The sequence below is a fragment of the Typopeltis vanoorti genome, chromosome 10 (genome assembly GCF_054136105.1).
Source record: "Typopeltis vanoorti isolate ZY-2024b chromosome 10, IOZ_Tvanoo_1.0, whole genome shotgun sequence".
Taxonomy (NCBI): Eukaryota; Metazoa; Arthropoda; class Arachnida; order Uropygi; family Thelyphonidae; genus Typopeltis; species Typopeltis vanoorti.
In genome coordinates, this window is record NC_143558.1 from 73,610,144 (window position 1) to 73,636,934 (window position 26,791).

The 26,791-nt window shown below is 36.8% G+C and overlaps 1 protein-coding gene across 1 annotated transcript in view; it reads right to left on the bottom strand.

Annotated features, from left to right (window-relative positions):
- LOC150102509 (cilia- and flagella-associated protein 61-like) overlaps positions 1-26,791 on the bottom strand; it is a 509,206-nt gene that overhangs the window by 266,401 nt on the left and 216,014 nt on the right. The window contains exon 10 of the mRNA XM_090399377.1: positions 117-293. Coding sequence (XP_090255503.1) covers positions 117-293 — 177 coding nt within the window. The remainder of the gene's footprint in view (positions 1-116; positions 294-26,791) is intronic.

A 26,791-nucleotide genomic window follows, 5' to 3' on the forward strand; every position in this document is an offset into this window, starting at 1 on the left:
TAATAATAACTATTATTTGATTATCATGATAATAATTTATCTTTAGAAAAAATTAATAGTACTTTTAAAATTAATAAATAATATTCATAGTGTAGATAGAGATAAATGGCACTCACACTGCATGCAATAGTTCTTTGTTCTGAAGCACTGTGAATAATGACTGATGTAAATGATGGGACCAATAGTTTTTGATGAATGTTTTCCAATTCGTAATTTTCATAAATTGAAATGCTTAACGATTCCATTTTTGAAGTCAAAATTGTTTCGACTTCTTCATTGGGGATACAAGAGCCCTATGAAATAATTTGAAAAAAGTTTTAGGATTTTTATTCAATGTTCATTCTATTATTTAAGAAGGAAAACTACATAGCTAAGCATCACAGTAATATATGAATAATAACACAGTAAACTTTTATACTCATACAGAATTCCTACAGTTCAGTTACTTTTATTTTTGTACTAATTATAACTTTTCTAATTTATTTTCCTTTCTTTACTAAATTTGCAGTATATGAACCAAACTACCATAAGTCAATGCATATCCTGACTCTTAGAAATACTAGTGAATGGATAATGTAATGGATTGCATAATGAATTTTTAACATATTTATTATAACACTAAAGAATAACAGAGTCACTTACGTATTTAGTATTATAATGTCTTCCACTTACATCTTGATTTTCAAATCTAACATACTTATTCTGCATTTTGTAACAAGAAGAAACAAATATTTTTGTCATTCTTTTAAAATGAATCCTTATTTTGTTAAAAATAACTGTGGCCATAAGTAATACTGAGAGAATAATGTTTACATACTAGTCAATAATGAATTGTTGAAAATAACGTGCAACATGCTCATGGATACAAAGCTTCTTTGAATGCGAGCATGAGCAGACAAAAGGGAGAATGAGAGACTATGAGTGTAGCAACAGAAGCAGACAAGACTGACTGCAAGAAAGTGTGACTGGTGAAAAGAATGAGACTGACAGTAAGATAACAAGAGGAATGGCAGCAAGAAAGAGATTGAAGATCTGAAAGCAGAGCTGTTGATGAGGAGGCAAAAGATGAAATGTATGCAGAGTGAAATGAGGAGAAATATAGGTATGTGTGGGAGAGTAGGGAAGAAGGAAATGAAAAAAGGTAATGAATGATTTGAGAGTGCTGCTGTTGGAGATTTCATTATTAGAAGTGTGGATAATGAAAAGGCGCACGAAGGTTTGTTTTCCTGAAGAAAGAAAGAATACACAGGGTGACTGATACATTGGATATGAGGAGTAAATGAGGAAAAGAGTTTTTTAGTGATAGTAAGAACAAATGATTCCATTGGGAATAACAAGAATGTGAAAATGGATGGCAAGAAGGTAACTGAGGTTGTGAAGGTTGACATTAAAAGATAACAGTGTGTGCTAAGTCAGTGTACTGCACAGGTATATTAGTAATAAGTTGGGATGGTGAGCAAAGATCATCAATAGTATAATGAGTATTCCCTACTGTTTGCAAGAAAAGATAAAGGAATGCTTGACTAAGAGAAAAGGAAAAATTGAGGAGAGAGTAGACCAGAAGATGTTGGGAATAGTATGCATTGGCAAATAAGTGAGTGGAGGGCAGGAAATTATTATGGGGGACTTTAACTATAGGAACATAGACTGAAAGAAAGAAAGGATACATGAAAGATAGAAAATGGAACTTATGCAGTTATTAAGGAATAATTATGTGAGGAATAAATCTAGTAACTGCATCAGAATTTATCTATAACCAATATGACCCCCATCGCCACCAGCTGATGTGAGTGATCATATGGTCTTGCAGTGGGAAGCTTCTTTCTTATTGTGCTATCTTCTATCGAAGGTCAGCGACCATCTTGGTGAACAAACTGTGCTCTTGTGCTAATCTGAGCAGTTGTGCACTGCCTGCTCTTTCCTGTCCACGTCTTGATGTTGTCAAACCATGATATTCTTTTTCTGCCTCTAGTTCCTTTGCCATCAATTCTTCCTACCAAAATAGTTTGTAGAAGTTGGTATTTGCTGTTTCTCATGATGTGGCCAAGATATGATGTTTTTCGTTTCTTGATTATTTGTACAAGATGTTTAGCTTTGCCAATGGATTTTAAGACATCTTCATTGGTAATTTTTTCTGTCCATGATATCTTTAGCATTCTTCTGTATAGCCACATCTCAAAGGCTTCGATTTTCTTGATGGTTGTTGCCTTCAATGTCCATGTTTCAATTCCATAGATCAGAATAAACCACACGTAGCATTTCAGCATTCGGCATCTGACTTCCATGTTTAGTTCTTTATTGCAGAATAGTGTTCTCATTTTCATGAAGGACTGCCGTGCAACTTCAATCCTTGTCTTTATATCTATTTCTGGATCCCACCGTTCATTAAGCCAGCAACCAAGATATTAATATCTTGACAATTGATCAATATTTTTCCCATTGAGTGTCAGTTTCATCGATGAGGCTGGATGTTTGCTGATGATTATGTATTTTGTCTTGTTGATGTTTATATTTATTCCCATTCTTTGGCTTTTTATGTATACTCTGTCAATGAGTTTTTGGAGATCCATAATATTATCTGCAATTAGCACGGTGTCATCTGCATATCGTAGGTTGTTAACAATCTTTCCATTTATTGTGATTCCCTCTGGACATTCTTCCAATGCTTTTTTAAAGAGTACCTCTGCATATATGTTGAACAGGAGTGGTGAGAGCACACATCCTTGTCTCACTCCTTTTTTGATGTTAATATCACTGGTGGCAATGTTGTTTAATTGAACGGTAGCTGACTGATTCCAATACAGATTTGTTATTAGTCTTATGTCTTGTTCGTCTAGCCTTATTTGTTGAAGGACTTCTATTAAGTTAGTGTGTGTGACTTTGTCGAATGCTTTTTCAAAATCTATGAAACACATAAAGACAGATTGCTGTTTTTCTATGCATTTTTGTATCAATATTTGGGTACAGAAAAGGGCCTCTCTAGTACCAAAACCATTCCGAAAGCCGAATTGTGTTTCACTTAGAGTTTCTTCACTTTTTCTATAAATGCGATTCTGAATTACTTTCAAAAATATTTTGAATGTTTGGCTCAATAGACTAATAAGTCAGAAGTCACCACAAGAATTCGCTTTGGGTTTCTTTGGGACAGTGATAAATGTAGATTTGAGCCAATCTGATGGAAATTCATCACTTTCATATATTTTATTAAATAGTTTTTCAAGAAGTTTGATGTTATCTGGTTCTATTAATTTTAAAAATTCTGTTTGCACACCATCTGGTCCACTGGCTTTTCCTGTTTTACTTGTTTGTATAGCATTCTCTATTTCACATTTCATGATTGCTGGTCCTTGAATGTTATCTTTTATATTTATAGGCTTCTGTCTAGTATCATTGAAAAGTTCTGTTACATATTTTATCCAAATCTGTGCTTTATTCTCTTCTTCTAGAACTATTTTTCCATTTTCGTCTCTTAGAGACACTATTTGCTTTTTCCTCAGTTTTCCGTAAATTTCGTTGATTTTCTTATACATATTGAAATTGTCATGTTTCTTCTGAAGCAGTTCAATTTCAGTACATAAATTTTTCATCCAATTTTCCTTGGCTTCTTTTATTTTTTCCTTGATGATGTTATGTGTTTCTGTATACCTGGCTAGGTCTTTGTTTTTGTACATTCTTCTTGTATCAATAAGAGAAAGAATCTCATCTATCATCCATTCCTGTTGTTTAATATTATTCACATAACCTACTTCTTCAATACTTGTTGTTACGATGGCATTCTTTAAGCTATTCTAAAGAGATTCCATACTTTTATTTTCTTCTATGTTAATCTGTTGTAATCGCAGGTTAAGCTGTGTCTTGGCACTTTTATTTATGTTCAGGTCTTTCAGTTTTTCTACATCGATTTTCTTTTTCTTCTTTTGTGATTTTTTAGCTGATTTTAATCTAAGATGTACTTCTGCAACTATGGGATTGTGGTCTGATGAGATATCTGCTCCAGGATAAGTCTTTGCACTCTTTATACTACTGTGGAATCTTTTATTTATCAGTATATAATCAATTTGATTTCTGACAACGTTATGTTGGTTATCTTGAGGCGATTTCCAAGTGTACAGTCTTCTGGGTGGAAGTTTAAACCAGGTATTTGCTATTGTTAGATCTTCTTCCTGACAGAACTGGACTAGGCGATCTCCTCTGTCATTTCTGGTGCCTAAGCCATGTTCGCCAACAATTTCTCCATCACCCCCTCTTCCCACTTTTGCATTGAAGTCACCCATCACTATGTTTATATTATGTTTCTTTGTTAGGTTTTTAATCTCTTTTAGGTGTTCATAAAACTTTTCAACATCATCTTCACTTTTGTCAGCTGTGGGTGCATAAGCTTGGATGATATTTATGTTAACGGGGTTTCCCTGAAGTTGTAAGAGCATTATCCTTTCAGAAAATGGAATCCAATTTATTACTGATTTATTGATTTCTTCATCTACTGGGAAGCTAAATGTATGAAATTTTCAGTTACAAGATATATGTGGAATTACAAGGCTGTTAATTATGATTAGCTTAAGATAATGATTGGATTAGTGCCATGGCATGGGAAACGGTAAAGGAGTATTTGAGTGAAGTAATAGTAGACTGCATACCTAGAGTCAGGGGAATAAATCAAGTGGAAGTTAAATAGATGAAAAGCATCATTAAGCTGGAGCTACAAAAAAAGAAAAATCTATGAAGAGAATCCAAGGTGGGAGAGAGAGGTGACTAGTAGGCAGTACAAAGCACAGGCCAGAAGGGTAGTCAGTATGTTAAGAATGACAAAAGTTGACTATGAAAGGGAATTAGCAGTGCAGGGCAGAGACAATTCCAAAGAATATTTTCAGTATGTTACAAGTAAAACGAAGGATGTTCTTAGCAGAATGAGTTTAATGAAATGCTGATAGCAGGGCAATCATTAAATTCATTAACTGAATCAGGTGAAATATTTGATTACTAAGTGAACACTTTGTAAAAGTATATCATCCAGGTAGAGATATTGCAGTATCAAGAGAGGAAAAGGCACATATGGAAACTGAGGTAAATGAACTGGAGGTGCATAGCATATTACAGAACTTTGATATGAATACAGCTATGGAATTAGATGGTACACAAGTTCATGTTTTATGAGAAGATTCTAGTGAATTGGAAGTACTTCTGACCATGTTGTTTAATCTAAGTCTCAGCTCTGGGTTAGACCCATGGGGTGGAAAGGGGGAGAAAATAGTTCTGGCTTGGTTAGCCAAGTGGTTAGTGTATCCGCTCTCCAACCAAAAGGCTGTGGGTTCAAATCCCACTGTAGGCATGGATGTTTGTGATTGTCTGTGAAAATACTAGTGGTGGTGGTGGTCAGTGGTAGATGGCGTTGCTGCAGATGTTGAACGTAGTTGTAGTTGGTGGATTTGAGTGGTGGAGATGGAGAGTTGTGGAGTATGTGCCCTCCCTCCAAGAGTCTTTGGACTCCCTGGAGGTGCTATGTAATAATAATATAATTTCACAAAGTAGGCTCCAAGACTAAGGTAGCAAATTACTGACTAATCACCATATTAGGAAACATAGTTAAGGCACTGGAGAAGTTGGTCAAGAGCAAAATACAGTAATGGATAGACAGAAATGGGATACTATAAGGGGACAACATGGTTTTGTGAAGGGGGTAGGTCATGCTTCAGTAACTTGCACATATTTTATAATACAGTGACAGACAAGTTGGATAAAAGTAATGGGTTTAGAGTGATAAGACTTTGCAAAGGATTTTGTCAGGATACCACACAGAATTCCAATTAATAACTGCAGCACATGTGTGTTGCAGTTATTAATTGTGGTTGAGGGAGGGAGTGGTTGAGGGAGATATGAGAGAGAGAGAGAGAGAGAGAAGTTTATTCAAGAGTAGATTCCAGTAGAAGGCCAGTGACTATTGGTGTGCTGCAGGGCTCTTTTCTTGGACTGCTACTACTTAATTTGTTTATTAACAATATATGCAAGCATCTGTATCTGAGAGGAACTATTCAGTTATGCTGATGATACAAAATTGAGTAGTGAAATAGTTAATACAGATGATGTTAAAATTTTGCAGGATGATTTAGATAGACTGGTGGTCTGGGCAAAGAACAATGGATATCAGTTTAATATAGCAAAATGAAAGGTTATGCATTTTGGGGTGAAGAGATTACCAGCTGTGTACCACTTTGATGGAACTGTACTCCAGGAAATTGATGAAGCAAGGAATTTGAGGGTGTTAGTGGATAGGGAATTAAAGTTTTGGATGGTATATTGCAAAAGTAGCTCAAGCAGCTCATTGGATTACTTGGTTTCTTTGGATTACTTGGAAGAATACCCTGATGATTAGAAACATGCAGGTTATTATGCCTTTCTATAGAGCCTTGGTATTTCCTTATTTTGACTGATTCATTTAGATATGGCTATTTGGGTTTCTTGGGGATGAGAAAGAGGTGGAGAGGATCCAGAGGAAAGTGACCAAGATGGTATCAGGTCTATGGAATGAATCTTATGAAGAGAGATTGAAGATTTGTGGGTTACAGAAATTGGTTGACAGGCAGAAAGGGATGATATGATTGAGACATACAAATTACTGAAGGTGGGAGAACTAGGGGGGCATCCTTGGGAAAATGAGCAAGAGTGTAGTCAGCAGGGGTGTCAGGACTAGATTTTTTTGCTTAGAGTGGTGAATGAGTGGAACAGGTTGCCAGAATCTGCTGTGGGTGCCATGACTGAATGAGTTCAAAGCAAAGTATGATAGATACTGTGAGTGTGTTGAAGTCTTTGGCATGATGTTTAGGGCCTCTCTCAGTGAGTCTAAGGACTCCATGGAGTCCTTAATCATAAAAATCATAATAATCATAAAAATAGTATGGTAGCTAAGCTGTGGAAAATGGAGTGCATTTTGTGAATGTGTGGAAGAATTAAGGGACAGATGGAACTGTATAAAAGAGTTGGACCACAGTTAAGTGGTTCTGATCTTCCAGCTGGAGGGATGATTGCTGAAAGGAAGAGTAATTACTTCAGTGATTGGAAGATCTCAGGAAGTAAGAGGTTATGTTGAATAGTAGAAAAGTAGGATAGAAGATCTTGTGAAATGGAGAAGTGAGTAGCATGAGAGAAGGGAATGAGAGAGCAGGAACAAGAGACAGATAGAAAGGAAAATAAGAGAGAAGTCAGGGTGAACAGGAGATGAAGCTGAGGAGTGTGGATGCTAGATACAGAAGTGAATAGTGAATGTGGGTGAGCAAAGATGAAAAGATTGCAATGAACTGCAGAGGCGGGGGGGAACCTTTGGATCTAGGGAGCATTGTTGGATGAGTGATGATAGACAGGAATGGCCAAGCTGGGGATATCATAAAATCATATCCAAGAAGTGGTATTAGTAAACTTGTTTCAGACCCAGAAATATTGTTATCTGTCTCTATAAAGAAACCAATTTGTTTGTGTGTGTTGTACATACACTTGCTGTATCCTTACAGATGCATCATAGCATTTTTACTCCGAGTGTTAAGTAAATTTACAAGAGTTCAATCTGATTGGTGTAATGACTTTTAGCTATATTCCTTTTAGAATTCAGGAAATAATTGACTCAAGACAATTAAAATATATATATATTTAATGAAAGTAAAAACTATGTACTTTATAAATAAAATTTAATCAGAATTAATAACTATAAAACGATTTCATTCCAAGACCTTCTAAATAAAAATATACTTTTGAGATCTCCTTATCTAAGGATAAAGTCATTCTCTCATTGACTCATTCCATTATTAGTTTATTTAACATGCACTTAATCAGTCGACTAGACTGAACATTTTGTTTTTCAACAAATTCCTTCAAACAATGTTTATTATGGTCAGTTCTTTATCAGGCCTTTCTCAAAATATAAAACTTCCACTGGACTATGCAGTGTTTCCTTATCTAGTACTTATTTAGCATATATTGTTCCAATCATTCTCACACTGAGTTTAAATATTCTTACCTCAGGCAATTTAATTACATAAATATCAAGAAGCACAAATCACAAATTCTTTACCAGCAAAAAACAATTTCTTTTAGAAGAGATGTAGCTTGAAGAGTGTGTATGCTGGATACAGAAGTGAATGTGGCTGAGCAAGGAAGAAAGGAATGCAATTCTTACCTTAGAAGTATTGCTCTTCATTAAAGTGACTTTAAAGTTTCAGATTTCACTAATTCCATCATTTGTTTCCTAAAAAATAATTGACATAGCAGTGTCCTTGAGGCAGAAGACAAAAGTTTCCTTTTTGCATTTCTTCAAACATTTAAAAAGAATGTCTACTCAATATCTTGTTTCATTACTATTTACTTGTTGGCAGCATCAACTTTTTCAGTGAAACAATTGACCTTGTTAAAATTTCCATTTCAGAATCCTCTGTTAATACATTCTGAATGTCAAGTTTCTAAAAACTTTCTAAAATGAAATTCCTTGGTTTGTGTCCTCAAACTTCCATTCTCTCTCTCTCTCTCTCTCTCTTGTTTCCTTTGTTACCCCCAGTACCAAATGCCCTCTCTGATCACAAATTAACCTCCTCAGTGAGCGAGAAGTTAGTAATGGCTGACAAGTTGCCATCATTAGTGAAAAGAGAATGTCTTTACAATGAACAACAGATATCATAACACTTAACATTGTGAATTACAATAAAGAACATTGAAATTATTACAACTATCAGGTATCTGGTAAGTACATTACATCTCACATATTTTACATGTTATTTTAACATAAATATCAATTTCTTACTTAACAATTATGAATTACATAAAAAACCATGGAAATTATTACAGCTATCAGCTTTCTAGAAATACAATTATTCTGAAAGACTTTACATTTCTTTAACATAAATATCAATTTGTTATTGAGCACACTGCAAGTGCCAATCACACATTGAAATTAACTAACCTAGAGGTGCAACTATAAAAAGATTCATAATCATAAATTATGACTGTTTTTACAATAATAAAATTGTTGCATTGATCTAAGTTTATTTGCCTAAATATGGTTAGAATACGTGAGATATGGAGAGCTTGATGTTTTTCATGAAGATAAATAGGGCAGAAAGGGAGGGAAAGTGCTGTTAGTAGAGGAGTTATACCATACGAAGCAGAGATGCGGGGGGGGGAGTACAGTTTCAAAGTAGAGCCTATCCTATCCTATCCTAATTTACGCTCATGCATAGACCTACACTTTTTACAGCGTAGACATTTGGAACCGAAATCCTAGAGAATAGGTTGGTTACTCCTTATTCTGGAGGATGAAAAACCCGAGTTTCCAGGTGAAAAAACCCCCTACCTCCATACGAGACCAGCTAACTCACCTTTCGTCGAAAAAGACCAGATAAAGGTTCCCCACATCACTGACGGGAATCGAACCCAGGTCTTTCCGATCAAAGGACTTTGTCTATACTGACTGAGCTACAGAGACTCTTGAGGTAGAGCAGGATGAAATATTTCGTAAAATGTCCTATAGACCTTGTAGTGTGGAGGATTGTAACCAGAAAATGTACAGCAAAATTATTTTAGGAAATAGGAAAAGGGGTTAATTTATATGAATGATGTTAATTGCGGTAAAATAGACTGGAATGAGGAGATAACATTTGGAGGTAAAATAAATAAATGAATTTCTCAAGATTTTGAGAGACAATTATATGAGTCATTTCATATCAGTGAGCATACAAGAATCAAAGGTTTTGGATTTGATCATCCAATTAGAAAATTGTTATGAGGCATTTTCTCAAACTGGTGGGAATTACCATACAGTGATCACTTGGGTGGCAGCCAGCCATACTGCAACTACTTTATGCACATCATGAAATTATATAGCTGCAGTCTTCCCACTGGTTCAGGATAAAAGAGGACATAAAGGATTTGAAATAGGAAATGATCACTTAGTTTTAAGTATGATAAAAATAATGTATCAAAAAGTAAAATAGGCAAGGAAGCTTTAAAACAAAAGTTGAGTAACTTTTAGAAGTGAACTGAAGACCCAAATATACAAAGATTATTCAAGAAAAAATGAGTGTGTTTAAAAACAAGAACTAAACCTTGAAGTCTCAGTGGGCAAATCAGAAGAAAATGTTGATTGCTTGATTCAAGTAGAGAGGCATGTGTCCTGGGTAGAAAACTCATAATGTCATGGTGGACACAAGAAGAAGCAGTTGTAGAAAATGTCTTGAGAAAGTACAGAGAAAAATACAAGAGCTAAGTGAGGTGTAAAATTAACTAAATGAAAGTCATGCAGACTTTCATAAGAATATAGAAAATAAATTTCATATAGATGGCAAAATATCTGGAGGGTATTGAAGAGACTTTGAAATGGAGGAAAAATTGCTGTGAAAGGAATCATCAGAGAGGAGAAAGGTGATATTAAAACTGAACATATTCACAAGGTGTCAGGAATTATTACTTTGAATGGTTGCTAAACAAAACAAGAAGTGATAGAACAGTGGTAGAAAATATTTTACTACTACAAACAAAGACATTCTATTCAGGTAAAGGGATGCAGTAATACAACACACAGTTCAACAGTAATAATAATAATAATGGAATGATTTTATATTAATATACATAATTTTTATGCATTTTGTCTTTTTCTTTCAATTTTTTTTTATAAATTCTGTATTTAATACAGATATTTTACTTCTCTACAAAAATTCAGTATACAAGTTACTGCGTATGTTCTTTTCAGGCAGTGGTTCTGTTTCAGTACCCATTGTGAGCCAGATGTTGAATTATCTGTTTATATGTATGTGCTTGGAAACATGTATATGAAGATATATATATATATATCTGCATGTGTGTGTATGTGTGTGCATGCTTTTTTTTTCCAGTTAACATATAGAGGCACATGGCACATGCACATGCCCACTGACTATAACTGCATGACCATGGTTTAACCTTTTTGAAAGAGAGGATTTGGATAGGACATTTTTGTGTCCGTGTAATAATGTTTGAGAGGATTTTTGTAAAAGGTTTGTGTGTGTTTGTGTGAGCATGTGTAATTTCCCTCTAATTTTCAATCTTGCTATAATATCTACATAGTGCCTGTTTCAGCTCTCTCTATAGATCCCTAGGTTTCATCATCGAACGGCAGTTTGTTGATCATTATGTAGAAGATTTGGAATGGTTTTTCCATAGTGATTATTATACTTATATGTTATGTAGTTTGTTGACTGTGGTCTTGTTTTATCTGATATGTTGTTCTGGTTACTCTGTAGGTTGGACTGAAGCAATGTGCAAGCATGACAGTGTAGTGGCATAAGTGTTTCACCTTAAATATTTTATGGTCTGTACTTGCTGCATGTATAATTGTGGGCTGTTCTCTTTGTTCCCAGAATATCAGTTTTAATAATAATAATAATAATTATTATTATTATTATTATTGTTATAGATATAATGCCTCTTTCCACTATCTAGGTATGTTTTCAGTTTAGTACATTATTAAAGATCATTTGCAACACCAGCATCAGTTTCTTTAGTTGTCCTAAGCATTTCTTTAATATTTTGTCACTGTCAGACGCCTTTCCACTTTTCCTCTTATCTAGTATGTTCACTCATGTGTTGAGGTTTAAGTGCCGTGAGAACATCATGTTGGAGGCTTAATGAATTGCATACAGCACTCAGAAAGGATTAAAACAGAATTTAATACTTCCTATATTTCATCTCAGTCACTGAGACATCTTCAGGGATTACAAAAAACTAATGTAACATATAGACAGATACTGCACAATACTAAGCAAACCACGTGGGTGACTCTAAAGTACTATCTAGGTGAAGTGCCCTCTATGGGAGGTTGTAGGTGGGATCCTACAACCTGGAATAAGGTGGGATCTCTGAGGATTAGTGTTTCCCAAATCTTATGAAGTTTAATGCAACCATATTTATTTAGATTTGGTTGATTTCTGAGAGGATTGCTTAAGGGTCAAAGGAATGCAGAGAACCGATCAGGCCTTCTGACCTAACGTCCAATCCTCACCTTCTTGTGGTGCACATGTTACACATCTACCTGGATACTGAACGAACGAGGATGGGCTGGCAATTTGGGATTTAGCCGACCAAATTGTATTCTTATTGGCTGAAACCAAAATAAAAAATGATGGTACGGCGTGACAGAATTTCATGCCAGCTGGGGTGTCGCCTGATTAAACAAGGTCCCATTGTTTTTGCCAGGGAACCAGGGCGAACAGCGAAAATTCAGCTACTGGAACAAATCTTAAAACATACCCCAACTCAACATCACCAGAGTTAAAGATCAGTACTATCAACATAAGAAGCCTGAATGGCAAAGAAATGGAGCTAGCTGAGGAATTAGATAAGTACCAAATTGACATAATAGGGATGACTGAAACAAAAAAGACAAAAACTGGTGAGATCTTTCTGAGCAATAAATACAAAATGTTATATTCAGGCAATGACAATCAAGGAAAAGAAGGAGTGCTATAGTATTCAACACAAAAAAAAAAATTCTCCAGTCAAGAGACTGCAGGTTCAAATCCTGCAGTGGGCATGGATGTTTGTGATTGTCTGTGAAAATACTAGTGGTGGTGCTCAGCGGTAGATGGCGGTGTAGTTGCAGTCAGCTGGTGGATTGTGAGTGGTTGAGTAGAGCTGTAGAGTAAATGCCCTCCCTCGATGAGTCTCTGGACTCCCTGGAGGTGACAAATAATAATAATAATAATAATAAAATATGAGGCTAATCTTCTTGAATAGCAGGCATTCTCAAGTAGAGTGACGTGGGCAAATATGAGAATGGGGAACTGGACAATGAGACTTATTTGTGCCTATGGTCCCACAGAAGGTTCTACTAAGGTAGAAGTGGAGGAAGTTTTTGAGGCTTTAGAGAAAGGAACTGACACAATTAAAAAGGAAAAGTTTGTCATTGTTGGGGATCTAAATAGCAGAGTAGGAAATGACTGTCAGACATACAAAAATATTTTGGGAAAATTTGGAAAAAAAAGAGCAAAGCTAATAATAATGGCAAATATCTGTAGGATTTCTGCTCAGGACATGGACTGGTTATTACTAATACCATGTTCCAACATAAAAATGTGCACAAATTCACATGGAGAGAAGAGGCTAGGAACAAGAAAAGTCTCACTGACTATGTTATTGTTGACAGCGATGTTTTTTCCCTAGTGCAGGTCACCAGAGTGTACAAAGGATTTGAAATTGGAAGTGATCACTATTTAGTTTTCAGCAGGATAAAATTGAATTTCATTTTTAAAAAGAAGAACATGTAAGAAAGTTTTAAAGTGAATAAAGTTTATGCCTCCGTAGCGCAATTGGAAGAACGATGGTACATTGCGCCCTTCGATTGGAATAGGCCTAAGTTCGATTCTCGTCGCGACGGGAGGAATCTTTATCTGGTAGATTTCAATCGAAGGTGAGTTAGCCGATCTCATACGGAGGTAGCAGGGTTTTTTCTCCCGGAAACTCGGGTTTTTCATCCCGCATACATACAAATCGGCCCTTCAGAACACACGCAATTTACAGACAAAAATTACTGTTGTGGTGGTGTTGGAGGTGGGCGGTAGATGGCGTTGATGGAGATGATTCGTAGTAGAGGTTAGGTGTAGAGATAGTTGTTGGTGTCCTCCCGCGATGAGTCTTCGGACTCCTTGGAGGTATTAGGAATAATAATAATAATAATAATATTAATAATAAAAGTTCAGCAGTTCTCATGCGAACTGTAGACTAAAATATACAAAGATTATTGAAGAAAAAAATGAAAGAGTTTGAGAACAGGAACCAAACCTTGGAGATTCAGTGGCAAGCCTTGAAGAAACCATGGATAATTCAGCCAGAGAGGCATGTGGTGAGGTTGTCTGCAAGGATAGAAAAATCAGAATTCCATGGTCGACAGAGGAAGTTAAAGAGGCAGTGAAGGCATATCAAAAGTTCCTGGCAAATAAGTGAGCTTGTGCTCTTAGAGAATACAGAGACAAATGTAAGAAAGCCAAATACTGAGTAAAACTAGCTAAACAAAAGTCATGGAAAGAATTTCGTAAGAAAATAGAAAATAAATATCAAAAAAGTGGCAAGATATTCTGGAGGTTATTACAGAAGCTCAGAAATGGACGAAAGAATATTGTAAATGAATTAGAGATGATAAGGTGACATGAAAACTGGAGAAAAAGATATCCTTGAAGTATGGAGTAATTACTTTGAAAAGCTGCTAAATAAAACAAGCAGTGATAGCACATGGGTAAAAAACACTCAACAGGCATACAGTCAGGAATTCATATCAATACTTGGAGTAGAAAAAGCCCTCAAGGCTTGAAATTTGAAACGGCAGCTGGAGTAGATGATATTCGACCAGAAATGCTCAAGTATGAAGGTATAAAAGTCTTACAGTGGCAGAACTGCATAATTCAAAAGGCCTGGACAGAGAGACAAATTTCAGATGATTGGAGTAGAGCTCTCATAATACCCATATATAAAAAAGGGAAATAAAACTGAATATGAGAATTATAGAGATATTTCATTAGTGAGTGTTCCTGGTAAGATATATGCAAGTATATTTGAGAAATGGTTGAGAAGGATTATGAATCTTGGTGTAGAACAAGCTGGATTCAACCCAAAAAGAGGTTGCCAGGATCAGATTTTCACTTTACGACAGATAGTTGAGAAATCATGGGAATATAACAAAGATCTGTATTTAAGTTTTGTAGATCTGGAAAAGGCTTATGACAAGGTGCCAAGAGAGAAGCTATTCAAAAGCTACAGTTATATGGTGTTAATTGGGTGTTATATCAAGCAATACTTAGTTGTAAGTATTGTTGTAAATAAATTGTAAATAAGTTGCAATACTTTATTTGAGTTGTAAGTCAGCAGTTAGAAATGAAGGAAGTACAGGAAGGTGGTTTAATGTTAAATTTGGTGTCAGACAAGTAAATACATTATCCACTCTGTTATTCATTATCTATATAGATCAGATTATGAAGGAAAGTGGTATTAAATTTGATATCAAAATTGGAGATGTTAATCTCAGTTCTTATGCAGAAGTTGTTATACTTCAAAATAAATCCGCTACAAGTCTACAAGAGTCCCTTACTAAATTGAATAACTGTTATAATAGATATAGTATGAAGGTCAGCAATAACAAGACAAGGACACTGAAAATAAGCAGAAGCACTGAAAATATCAACTGAATTATGAATGGAGAACCTATAGAACAAGAGAAACATTTCAGATACCTAGGCACAATTTTTAGTGAAGATAGTAAATTAAATATGGAAATAGACAACAGAATCAAAAAAGCTGGTATGGTAGGAAGTCAACTGAATAAATTTATATGGAATAAGACAGAAATTAGCCAAAACACAAAATTAGCTTTATACAAATCACTGTTCAAACCAATTTTCAATTATGAATCTGAGATAGGGTCAGAATTAAAACACTTAACCAAAGACTAGAGACTGCAGATATCAGAGTCCTTAGAAAGTTTAAGGGCATGAACAGATGGCATCATTGGCAATATCATATTAAAAATGAGGATATTATTATTATTATTATTTCCCAAGACCTCATGGAGTCAAAGACTCATCTGGGAGGTCCTTTTATCACACACATCTCATCATACCGAGCCTTAAACACACTCAAACTCCTTGCAGACACCACACTCCCATGCAAGGCATTCCAATCATTCACAACTCTGCACGAAAAAAACCTGCATCTCACTCCCCTGCTCACACTCGCTTTATACAGTTTCCAGGGATGACCTCTGGTTCTTCCCTGATCTCCCACTATTCTCTGTAGAACTTCTCCACCATTGATCTTATAACAACCCCTTACCAACTTGTAGGTCTCTATCATATCTCCCCTCTTCCTCCTCTCCACCAGACTCTGCAAATTACATCTTCTCGATCTTTCCTCATACTCAACATTCCAGAGTTCAGAAACTAACTTAGTCAGTCACCTTTGAACCTTTCCAACATCTCTTCATCCTTCTGAAAACCCGTTGACCAAATCTGGGCACAATAGTCCATGTGTGGCCTAATCAAAGCCTTATACAATGGAACAAGAATTTCCCTACTTCTACACGTCAGCGTCCTCCGCATTATATCCAAAAGTCTTTGTATTGTCTTCACAATTTTGGCGATGTGTCCCCTAAATTTTAGATCCTTATCCACTATCACCCCCAGATCTCTTATTTCCTCTACCTCTAACAATATACTCTCACCAAGCATAAATTCTGCATCCCATCTTTGTTTTCCAAATTTTAAAACCTTACATTTTGCAACATTGAACTCACATCCCCATTTGCCTAAATTTTAGATCCTTATCCACTATCACCCCCAGATCTCTTATTTCCTCTACCTCTAACAATATACTCTCACCAAGCATAAATTCTGCATCCCATCTTTGTTTTCCAAATTTTAAAACCTTACATTTTGCAACATTGAACTCAAATCCCCATTTGCTTGTCCAATCACTCCATTTATTCAAGTCTTATTGCAAGGCCACAACATCTTCACTACTCTTTATGGTTCGTCCCAACTTTGCATCATCTGCAAACAACTGAATATCTCCATCCAAATCTTTACCAATATCATTAATATACAAGTTAAACAGTAATGGCCCTAAAAGAGACCAATGAAGCACTCGACTAGTGACTTTCCTTTTCCTGGATATCGCACCCCCATACACAACTTGTTGATACCTATCAGATAGCCAGTCTCCAATCCAATGCACTAATCTAATATCCAACCCCATCTGCTCCAGTTTGACTGTCAACTTATCATGAGGTACTCTATCAAAAGCCTTTGCGAAATCCAAGTATATTACTGTGTATCCTTCTCCTCTGTCCAAGGAAGCAGTCACTTTATTGTAATAAGTAAGTAGATTACTAAAACATGACCAATCTTTAGCAAATCCAAGCTGTCCATCAAAGATAATACCATTGTTGTCAACCCAACTCTGGATCCTAGTTCTCACAAGCTTCTCCAACAACTTAACCACAACACCTGACACAGAGATAGGCCTATTGTTTGATGCTCAAGTTCGATCACCTCCTTTATGAAGTGGCACAATCTTGCGTTCCTTCCACACTTTAGGAACTTGACCAAGTGCAAGACTGGTATTAAAAAAATATGTCAATGCAGGTGTCAACTCTCTGGCACATTCCTTCAGAATACACGGTGATATATTATCAAGTCCCACAGCCTTATTAACATCTAGTTTACTCAACTCCCCAAACACCTCTTGCTCACTTACAGTCAGTCTCTCCTCCCCATCATCAACTGCTCTCAATCTCTCCATGAAGTCACATGCACAAGATTGAAAGATCTTTATGAACTGCTCATTAAGTATCTCCACCACACATTCTGCAACAGCTGTCTTTATAACATTTTCTCCAATCAATGTCATCCTCCTTCCATAATCATTCCTTCTTTTGCTGGCTACATATCGAAAGAACTCCCTAGGATTCTTTTTGGCTTCATTAGCTAACTGTTGTTCATACCTCTCTTTAGCTACTCTCACCAACCAAGTCACCCTCCTTGCATGGTCTTTGTAGACCTCATGAAATTGGTTACTTCCACTTCTCTTATGCTGCCTCCACAATGCCCTTTTTCTCTGTATCGCATGCTTAATCTCTTTATTCATCCATCTCACACCTATCTTATTTAACCTTCTCACCCATGGTTTACATTCCTTGCACTGCTGGCTAAGTGACCATGAGGTGATTACCCAGGTAATCACCTCATGGTCACTTTCACCAATTGGTGGATGATTTGACACCTCATTTATAATTACATCCTCTGATGAGATGACCAAATCCAAGACCCTTAATCCTCGTGTGCCCTCTGTCTGAGGTAGTTATCCCTCAAAAACTCATTTTATTTACTTCCAGTTGCTATCTCTTCATTCCAGTCTGTATTGCCATAATTAAAATCACCCATAATGATCACCCTTTTCTTATTTGCTTGGCTTATTTGACTATACATTTCACTATCACCACCACCATCCACATTACCAGGTCTATAACAACATCCCACCAAGTATTTGATTCTATTCACCTCTATCTCACACCATACTGCCTCAAAACCACTGGTACTATTTCTGTCTTGCATCTCTACCTTGTATGGACATAATTCTTTCTCTATCATCAATAGCACTCCCCCTCCCTTATTACCCCTTCTATCCTCATGAAACATATCATACCCTTCCATTTCTATTCCTGTCAGGATGTCATCCTCATCTAACCATGTCTCACTTATTCCGACAATCTTTGGGTGAACAGACGCAATTAGTGCAACCATTTCATCTGCCTTGTTTCTTATACTTCTAGCATTGATATACAAACACGACAGCTCATTTCTGGATCTACAGCTAGTTCCACTGATACCACTCACTCGATGTGATCTCTCCATGCTGGACTGGGGCCATTTCCCTTTCTGCTTCTTCATTTTAGAACCCTTTTCAATTTCATCGGTTTCCTCTTGATCCCTGGTCATCCCATTTATTTCCTACCTACACATGCTCTCACCTCATCTAGGAAAGAATATTAGGAAAGAACTTGACATTGTTAGCATCCAGGAATGCATTAGCAGAGCTAATCTCAGGTGGTATGGTCACTTAAACAGAATGGAAGAGGAAAGATTAGGAAAACAAGTGTTCTCTGCTACTCTGCTAGGTTGGCAGGAAAAAGACCCAGAGGAAGACCAAGATATAGGTGGATTGATACAGTAAAAAGTGCCTTAGAAGATAGAAATATAAGATCTGATAATGATAATGTTGGAGTCTTGATAGGTAACAGATTGATTTGGAGGAAAATTATAGATAGGAAGTTAGTAATCATGTAAATTTTTAATGCTATCATATCACTGTAAATCCCTTGAGGGGTATATTTCAGGAATTTGATGATGATTTCTGAGAGCTGCTGCAGATTCTAAAAATAGCCTATATTTTTTGAATTTACTGTGGTGGAGTATGGTGGTTTTTTCGAAGAGATCCTGTGGGTTGTATCCAAGACATGGTCAGCCAGGCCTGACTGACCATAGTCATGGTTGCAGATGTATGACTTGTGTTCCTGTAGGCAGATGGTTGCTGATCTACCTGTCTATCCAAAGTATGCCAGCTTACAGGAACAGGGTACTTTATAAACTCCAGGCACTGAGAGATGAGGGAACTGATCTTTTGTAGAACCACAGTAATGCCACAGTTGTCCTTAATGCCACGGAATACAATCGAAAAATGGAGATTATACTCCATTTTTCGATTGTATTCCGTGTTCTAGTGGGATGTAGGTAGAGCACGATCCCACAAAAACACAAATTAAAAAAATTAAAAAACTTACTTAAAAAAGTATCTTCCTGGCCTCTGTACATTACGAAAAAACTCAAACCTTTCAGTTCCCATTCTCCTGAATATACAGTTTACCAAAAATCCATAAACCTAATTCCCGACTAAGACCTATAGTAGATGCCACTAACGCACCTTGCTACAAACTGTCAAAACAGCTGGCTAACCTTCTGCCCATCCCCCTCACTGGACTTTCCACATCCTATATAAAAAATTCTACCCATTTTAAAACTCTAATAGAAAATCTAACCTTAAATAACACAAACATATCGATAAGCTTTGACATCTCCTCACTGTTTACCAATATTACTTTAATTGTTTAATAATAAAATTAGTTTAATCCTTTATCCAAGTGTGAGCAAACAAAGTTTGTGCCTGAAAGTATCTTCAAGACTGGGGTAAGGTGGCACAACACCAGGGCAACTCGTTGCAAAGGTGGAGCAAGATACCAACTCTCCTATCTCAGTATCTCCTATAATGCAAAACACATCTCCCTGCGGATATGTCTAATGTTATGCATTAAGGGAAGGCCACTCTCCAGACTAGTTTCAACCTTTATTGAGGTCTCTTCAGTGGGAGCCAGGCCCAAGTGGAGATACCAGGCAGAAGCATTAGCAGGTCATCTCTACCTATAGGAGTTGCCAAATGGTGTGCCACCCTTTTTTAATAAATTACTCTGGATTTAGAGAAAGATGTTGAAAGTTTATTTTTCACTCGGTTGGAGTATAATAAAATTAGTTTAATCCTTTATCCAAGTGTGAGCAAACAAAGTTTGTGCCTGAAAGTATCTTCAGGACTGGGGTAAGGTGGTGTAAGGTGGTACACCTTACACCTATAGGTAGAGGTGACCTGCTAATGCTTCTGCCTGGTATCTCCACTTGGGCCTGGCTCCCACTGAAGAGACCTCAATAAAGGTTGAAACTAGTCTGGGTAGTGGCCTTCCCTTAATGCATAACATTAGACATATCCGCAGGGAGATGTGTTTTGCATTATAGGAGATACTGAGATAGGAGAGTTGGTAGCTTGCTCCACCTTTGCAACGAGTTGCCCTGGTGTTGTACCACCTTACCCCAGTCCTGAAGATACTTTCAGGCGCAAACTTTGTTTGCTCACACTTGGATAAAGGATTAAACTAATTTTATTATACTCTAACCAAGTGAAAAATAAACTTTCAATATACTTTAATTGTTACCTTAACATTCTTAGAAAATGTTTTTCCTTCTGACATCTTAGATCTCTTTTCCATTGCCATCAATTCGGGTTATTTTTCTTGGAAGAGCAAAATATACAAGCAGATAGAGGGAACCACCATTGGTCACCCCCCCCTCTCACCTCCTTTTGCTAATTTTTATATGGAAAATTTTGAAAAACGAGCCATAGACTCAGCCCCTCTCAAACCTTCTGTCTGGCTAAGATATGTGGATGATGTGTTCATGGCCCAGACACATTAGACTCCTTCCTAAGTCACCTCAACAGCCTACATCCAAGAATCCAGTTTATGATTAAAAAGGAAAAGAACAATAGTTTACCCTCCCTAGACACCTTAGTTACATGCTTTGCTAATGGTGCACTTTTCTTCATTGTTCCAGTGGAGCAGTGAAGAACTGCCCTTGCAACCGAGCTCAACCACACATACACAACATACTACATAGTATGTTGTGTATGTGGTTGAGCTCGGTTGCAAGGGCATTTCTTCGAAGCTTCCTCTCTAATGGCTACAGTGATCATAGTATTAAAAAATAATCAGTTCCTCCCCTATACCCCAGTCATCTCTTCAGAAAGAGTTTAGAAATGCCATCACCATACCCTACATCCATGGCACATCGGAAAAAAATAGCCAAGATTTTAAAAAAGTACAACCTACACATAGCATTTAAGCCGCACTGCAAATTTGTTACCCTTATCCGTTCTACAAAAGATCAACTCCGTCCTCTCTCAGTGCCTGGAGTTTATAAAGTACCCTGTTCCTGAAAGTAGGCCTACTTTGAACAGACAGGCTGATCAGCAATCATCTGCCTAGAGGAATACAAGTCATACATCTGACTATGGTTAGTCAGGCCTGGCTGACCATGGTTTGGATACAACCCACAGGATCTCCTGGAAAAAAAACACCATGCTCCACCACAGTAAATTCCAAAAAAAAGAGACTATTTTTAGAATCTGCAGCAGCTCTCAGAAATCAACCAAATCTAAATAAATATGGTTGCATGAAGCTTCCTAAGATTTGGGAAACACTAATCATCAGAGATCCCACCTTACATTTCCACCTACATCTGCCCATAGAGGGCGCTCCGTGTAGATAGGACTTTAGAGTCACCCACGTGGTTGGCTTAGTATTGTGCGGTATTTGTGTATATATTACATTCGTTTTTTTTGTAATCCCGGAAGATGTCTCAGTGACTGAGACAAAATATAGGAAGTATTAAATTCTGTTTTAATTCTTTCTGAGTGCTGTATACAATCCATTAAGCCTCCAACATGATATTATGTTCATTCTTTGGTTTTTAGATATTAGTTCTAATGTAATATTTAAATCTATGGTTACAAGATGTTCTTCCATTACTGAACTTCTTATCATGTCAGTTAGCATTATTATTATTACTGTTAACAGGTATCTCCATGGAGTCCAAAGATTCATCACAGGAGGCCAAGAAACATCATTCACAATATACCATTATCACACCTCCCATGACTTAACCAAAATTTCACTATGGAAGTATAGTGCCTATCATACCTCTCCTTAAACTGATTCACTGACAAAGAACTGACAGCCACCACAGGCAACCCATTCCACTCTTTCATCACCCTTGTAGAACAAATCTAGATCTCACTTTCATGCTATCTGTAACTTTATTCAACTTCCAATAATGACCTCTTGTTCTGTCACCACCTGTGCCATACACTGAAAATGTTCTGCTACCTCCAGTCTATAAAATCCTTTTTGGCAGCTTGAATGTTTCTATCATGTCGCTTCTTTTCCTTCTATCTGCCAATTTTTGTAAACCCACAAATTTTCAATCTATACTTGTAAGGAACTTTTCACAGGTCCACAACCATCTTGGTTACTCACCCTCTTGAATCCTCTCAACCACCTTCACATCTCCAAGAAACTACGGTGACCAAATCTGCGTACAACAGTTCAGATATGGACATATCAGAATCTTATAAAGAGGAATAATGGATCTGATGTTAAAAGTTTTTCCACTTGGTTATATTATAAATTAAAGATGCCAAGAAATTATATTCTAAGTTTCATCCTTTATCCAAGTATAAGCAAACAAAGTTTGCATGAAGTAACTTCATGATAGGACAACTCGTATATAGAGGCTACTGACTTCGCATCACTTACCTTAGTATACCATAATACAATTCACATATCCTTACAGACATATATATATAATGCTATACATTATGGGAAGGGCCACTACCTAGACTGGTTTTGATCTTATTGAGGTCTCATCAGCAACACCTAAGGGCAAAACTGACTTCCAAGTATAATTCTTCCCTTTCAACTCCTATCCAACCATCTTTGACTGTACCAGAAACAGTGTGCTACATTATGTAATCCTGTAGCCTTCTATCAGAGAGACATCAGAAAAATCTTGAACAACTTAAATATCAAAATGGTTTTTGGTCTCAAAGATATCCTCACTAATTGTATACAAGAGATGTATTCCTCAACTAATCCTTAAGTATCTGTACTCATCTAACCAGTAACTTGGAAGTAAGCCCATCATATTCGGCTCTTTGGTGAAGAAGAAAAAAAAAGCAAGAGGAAATAAATAGAAAAATTTAGGAATGCCAGCAAAGGTTGCTCAATTGGCAGCACCTCTGCTACTAATGGCTTGCAAAGAGTTAAGCAAGTTTGAGCGCGGTTAGTAGTTGGAAGGAGTTCAATCGTTTGATGCTGTTGGCACACTCTCCCTCGATGGGTCTTCGGACTCCCTGGAGGTGTCACATAATTATAACTAGTGATGACAAGAGGCCACCCCTGGAAGTTATGAAAGGAAACTGTGAGCAAGAGGGTGAAGAGTGGTTTCTTTGCATGGAAGGTGGTTGAACCATGGAATGCATTGCCTGATGGAGTGGTGAGAGCGAGAACGGTCAATGAGTTTAAGGAGTGGTATGATAGACTATGTGTTTCTTGGGGGGGTGGACCTCCCACGATGAGTCTTTTGACTCCATGGAGGCCTGAATAATAATAATAATAATAAATGATTTCACTAGGAGAGAAGGAAAAATTAAGGAGAGAGTTTTGTACAGTGATTTTATTATAAGAGGCATACTTGGCAAGAGAGAGAGTGAAGGAAAAATGCTTCCTGGGTCCAAATAGAATGACTTTACAATTAACTCTTTCACTTTATAGTGAAAGAGTTGATTGTTTTGCTGGGACAAATGATTTGAAAGGAGGAAAGTATGGTATGAGGGAGGATGCAAAAATTATTGAAATTGACAGAAGAAAAGAATGATAAAATAAAGACAATGAATCTGGTGCTGAGATATGACAGATCTGAGCTGAAAAGAAGGGCCAGGATAGTGAATGAATCAATGCATAGGCAATACAGAAGGAATGACGTGGATTTTGTGGATGTGTGGAGAGAGTTTGATGGATGAAAGGAGTTATATATGATGGACGTAGTTCACATCTGAATGGATTTGATGTTCAGAGTCAAGAAAAATTAGTACTGAATGAAGCGAGATTGGAGGTGCAAAATCATGAAACCATGCTTTTAGAGAGGGGAGGGGGGCTGTTGAGCAGGTACACAGATACCAGTGAGGCAGTTGAATGTTAGAACGTGCATAAAATGCCTAAGTTAATATCACTGGTAACAAACCAGAATGGCATAGTTAGTATAAAACATCAGGACAGCAGTGGGCCTAAGGGATTTTTGCACATTATGTCTGCTAATGCCAGGAGCATTCGGAACAAGAGGGAAGTGTCGTGGGCATTGGTCAGTTCATCCTCAAAAAAGATTATTGGTATTAGTGAGACATGGCTGAAAGAAGATGATATAGTTAGTGGGATAGAATGTGAAGGATATAGTGTGTTCAGGGAAGATAGAGAGAAAAAAATGGAGCGGGGGAGGAGTATTATTGATGACAGCTGGTGAACTGCAACTAAAGAGAGTAAGAGAGTAGAAGGGCAACTGCAGGCCAATGAAAAGGGCACATTTAAAGTTATCTGGTGTCAGATAGCCTCATGACACCACACAGCCAGCAGAACAAAATATACAATTGGATGCTTCTATAGACCAGAGGCTGGAAAAGATGATGGGGATAGAATGCATTGGCAAATAAGCTCAATGAATGAAGAGTGGGTAATTATTGGAACTTCAACTATGGGAACATAAATTGGAAGATGAAAAGAAATGGAATTTATGCAATTACTAAGGCATAATTATCTGAAGTAGCATGTGATGGAATGTACTAGGGGATTGAAGATGCATAGGTTGCCAAACTTTTTCGGGCCACCGCCCACGTTGCAAGACATAAATTTTGTAACGCGCCCATTATAACAGTTTGAATAAAACCATATTCAAATATTTGAGACTGAATAAAACCATATTTCAAATACTCAATACTGTACTGTCGACATTTCTTCTTATATTCGGACATAATGAAGTAAAAAATTTGCAAAAATATTCACAAAATAAAAGATTTAATTTACACTTTGTATGACTCCACTTATCTATCACACTTTCGACTGATGATTGTTGGCAAAGCACACAAAAAATAATGAAACTTATTCCTAAACCACTGGTATTTATAGATTTGAAATCTAGCCTGAATCGACTTGCATGCATTGACTTGTTTGCGATACCATCGTACTCGTGCTTTGAACAAGTCACTGAAAGCACCCATATTCCTGTCAAAACATGCTGAATTGAGTGAATTACCTATGTAATAGTTGACCAACATACTACTAGTTAAGACTCGTCTGCTGCATGGATAGACTAAAGATTGTATGGCACAATCAATTTTTACAATAGCAAAAAATGAATAAATTTTTTAAGTATATAAAAAATAGAAGTTAAAATATCCTGTATGACACGTTCAATTTTCTCATTGCCAGAAAATTGACATCTATTTCTATCTGACATGGTAAATTTTCAAATGATTAAATAATTGAAACAGAAAATTGATAAAAAATTTATCGTGTAAGATGGGCATAAGATGAATTAAAATTCAATATTTAAATTTTAAACGATTATCTAATTGCAAAATCACGAAAATAATTAATTTTTAAATATGTATTATTAATTTCTTCTATAAAGAGCCACTGAACCCTAGACCACCTGAATGCCCCCAAATGCTTCTGATCCCACTATAGCACCCCTAGAAGGCTTCAGCGCCCACTGGGGGGGGGGAGCGGTACCGCCCACTTTGGGAACCTATGTGCTAGATCTAGTACTTGCATCAGAGATTTTTCTATATCCAATCTGACTACATTGCAAAAACTGGTGAGCCTGATCATATGCCCTTGACCTGGGAGAAGATGGCTATATATTAGTGCCCATGACATGTGAAACTGTAAGGGCTGGATGTTGATACTTCATAGGAAGTCATAAAGGAGCATTTGAGCAAAGGAATAGCAGACTGTATACTTAGAGTAGGAAGAATAAATCAAGTGGGAGTTAAATAGATGAATACTATCATTAAGCAGGAGCTACCAAAAAAGAAAAAATTGTAAAGGGAATTCGAGCAGAAAGATGAGCAGCAAGCATGCTAGCAGTACAGACCAGAAATAATCCTAAAGAGTTCTTCGAGAATGTTGCAAGTAAAAGGAAGAATAATTATGAAAGACTAATTTTAATGAATATCAATGATAGGGAGGTAACTGAATCAGAAAACATTACTAAGTGAACACTTTGCAAGAGCATATCATCCAGGTGGAGATATTGCAGTAAAAAGAGAAGAAATGCTTATATAGAAATTGAGATAAATGAACTGGAGGTGCATAATATATTAACAAACTTTGATGTGAATACAGTTATGGGATTAGATGGTATACAAGTTCAAGTTATTATTATTATTATTACTCCAAGACCTCATGGAGTCATGGACTCATCTGGGAGGTCCTTTTATCACACACACACACACACAGCTCATCATACCGTGCCTTGAACACATTCAAACTCCTTACAGAAATCACACTCTCAGACAAGGCATTCCAATCATTCACAACTCTGCACGAAAAAAACCTGCTCCCTCACTCCCCTACTCACACCCTCTTTATACAGTTTCCAGGGATGACCTCTGGTTCTCCCCCGATCTCCCACTATTTTCTAACTTCTCCAGCATTGATCCTATAACAACCCATTACCAACTTGTAGGTCTCTTTCATATCTCCCCCCTTCTTCCTCCTGTCCACCAGACTCTGCAAATTACATCTTTTCAATCTTTCCTCATGCTCGACATTCAACCTTCAGTACCAAATCTGGGCACAATA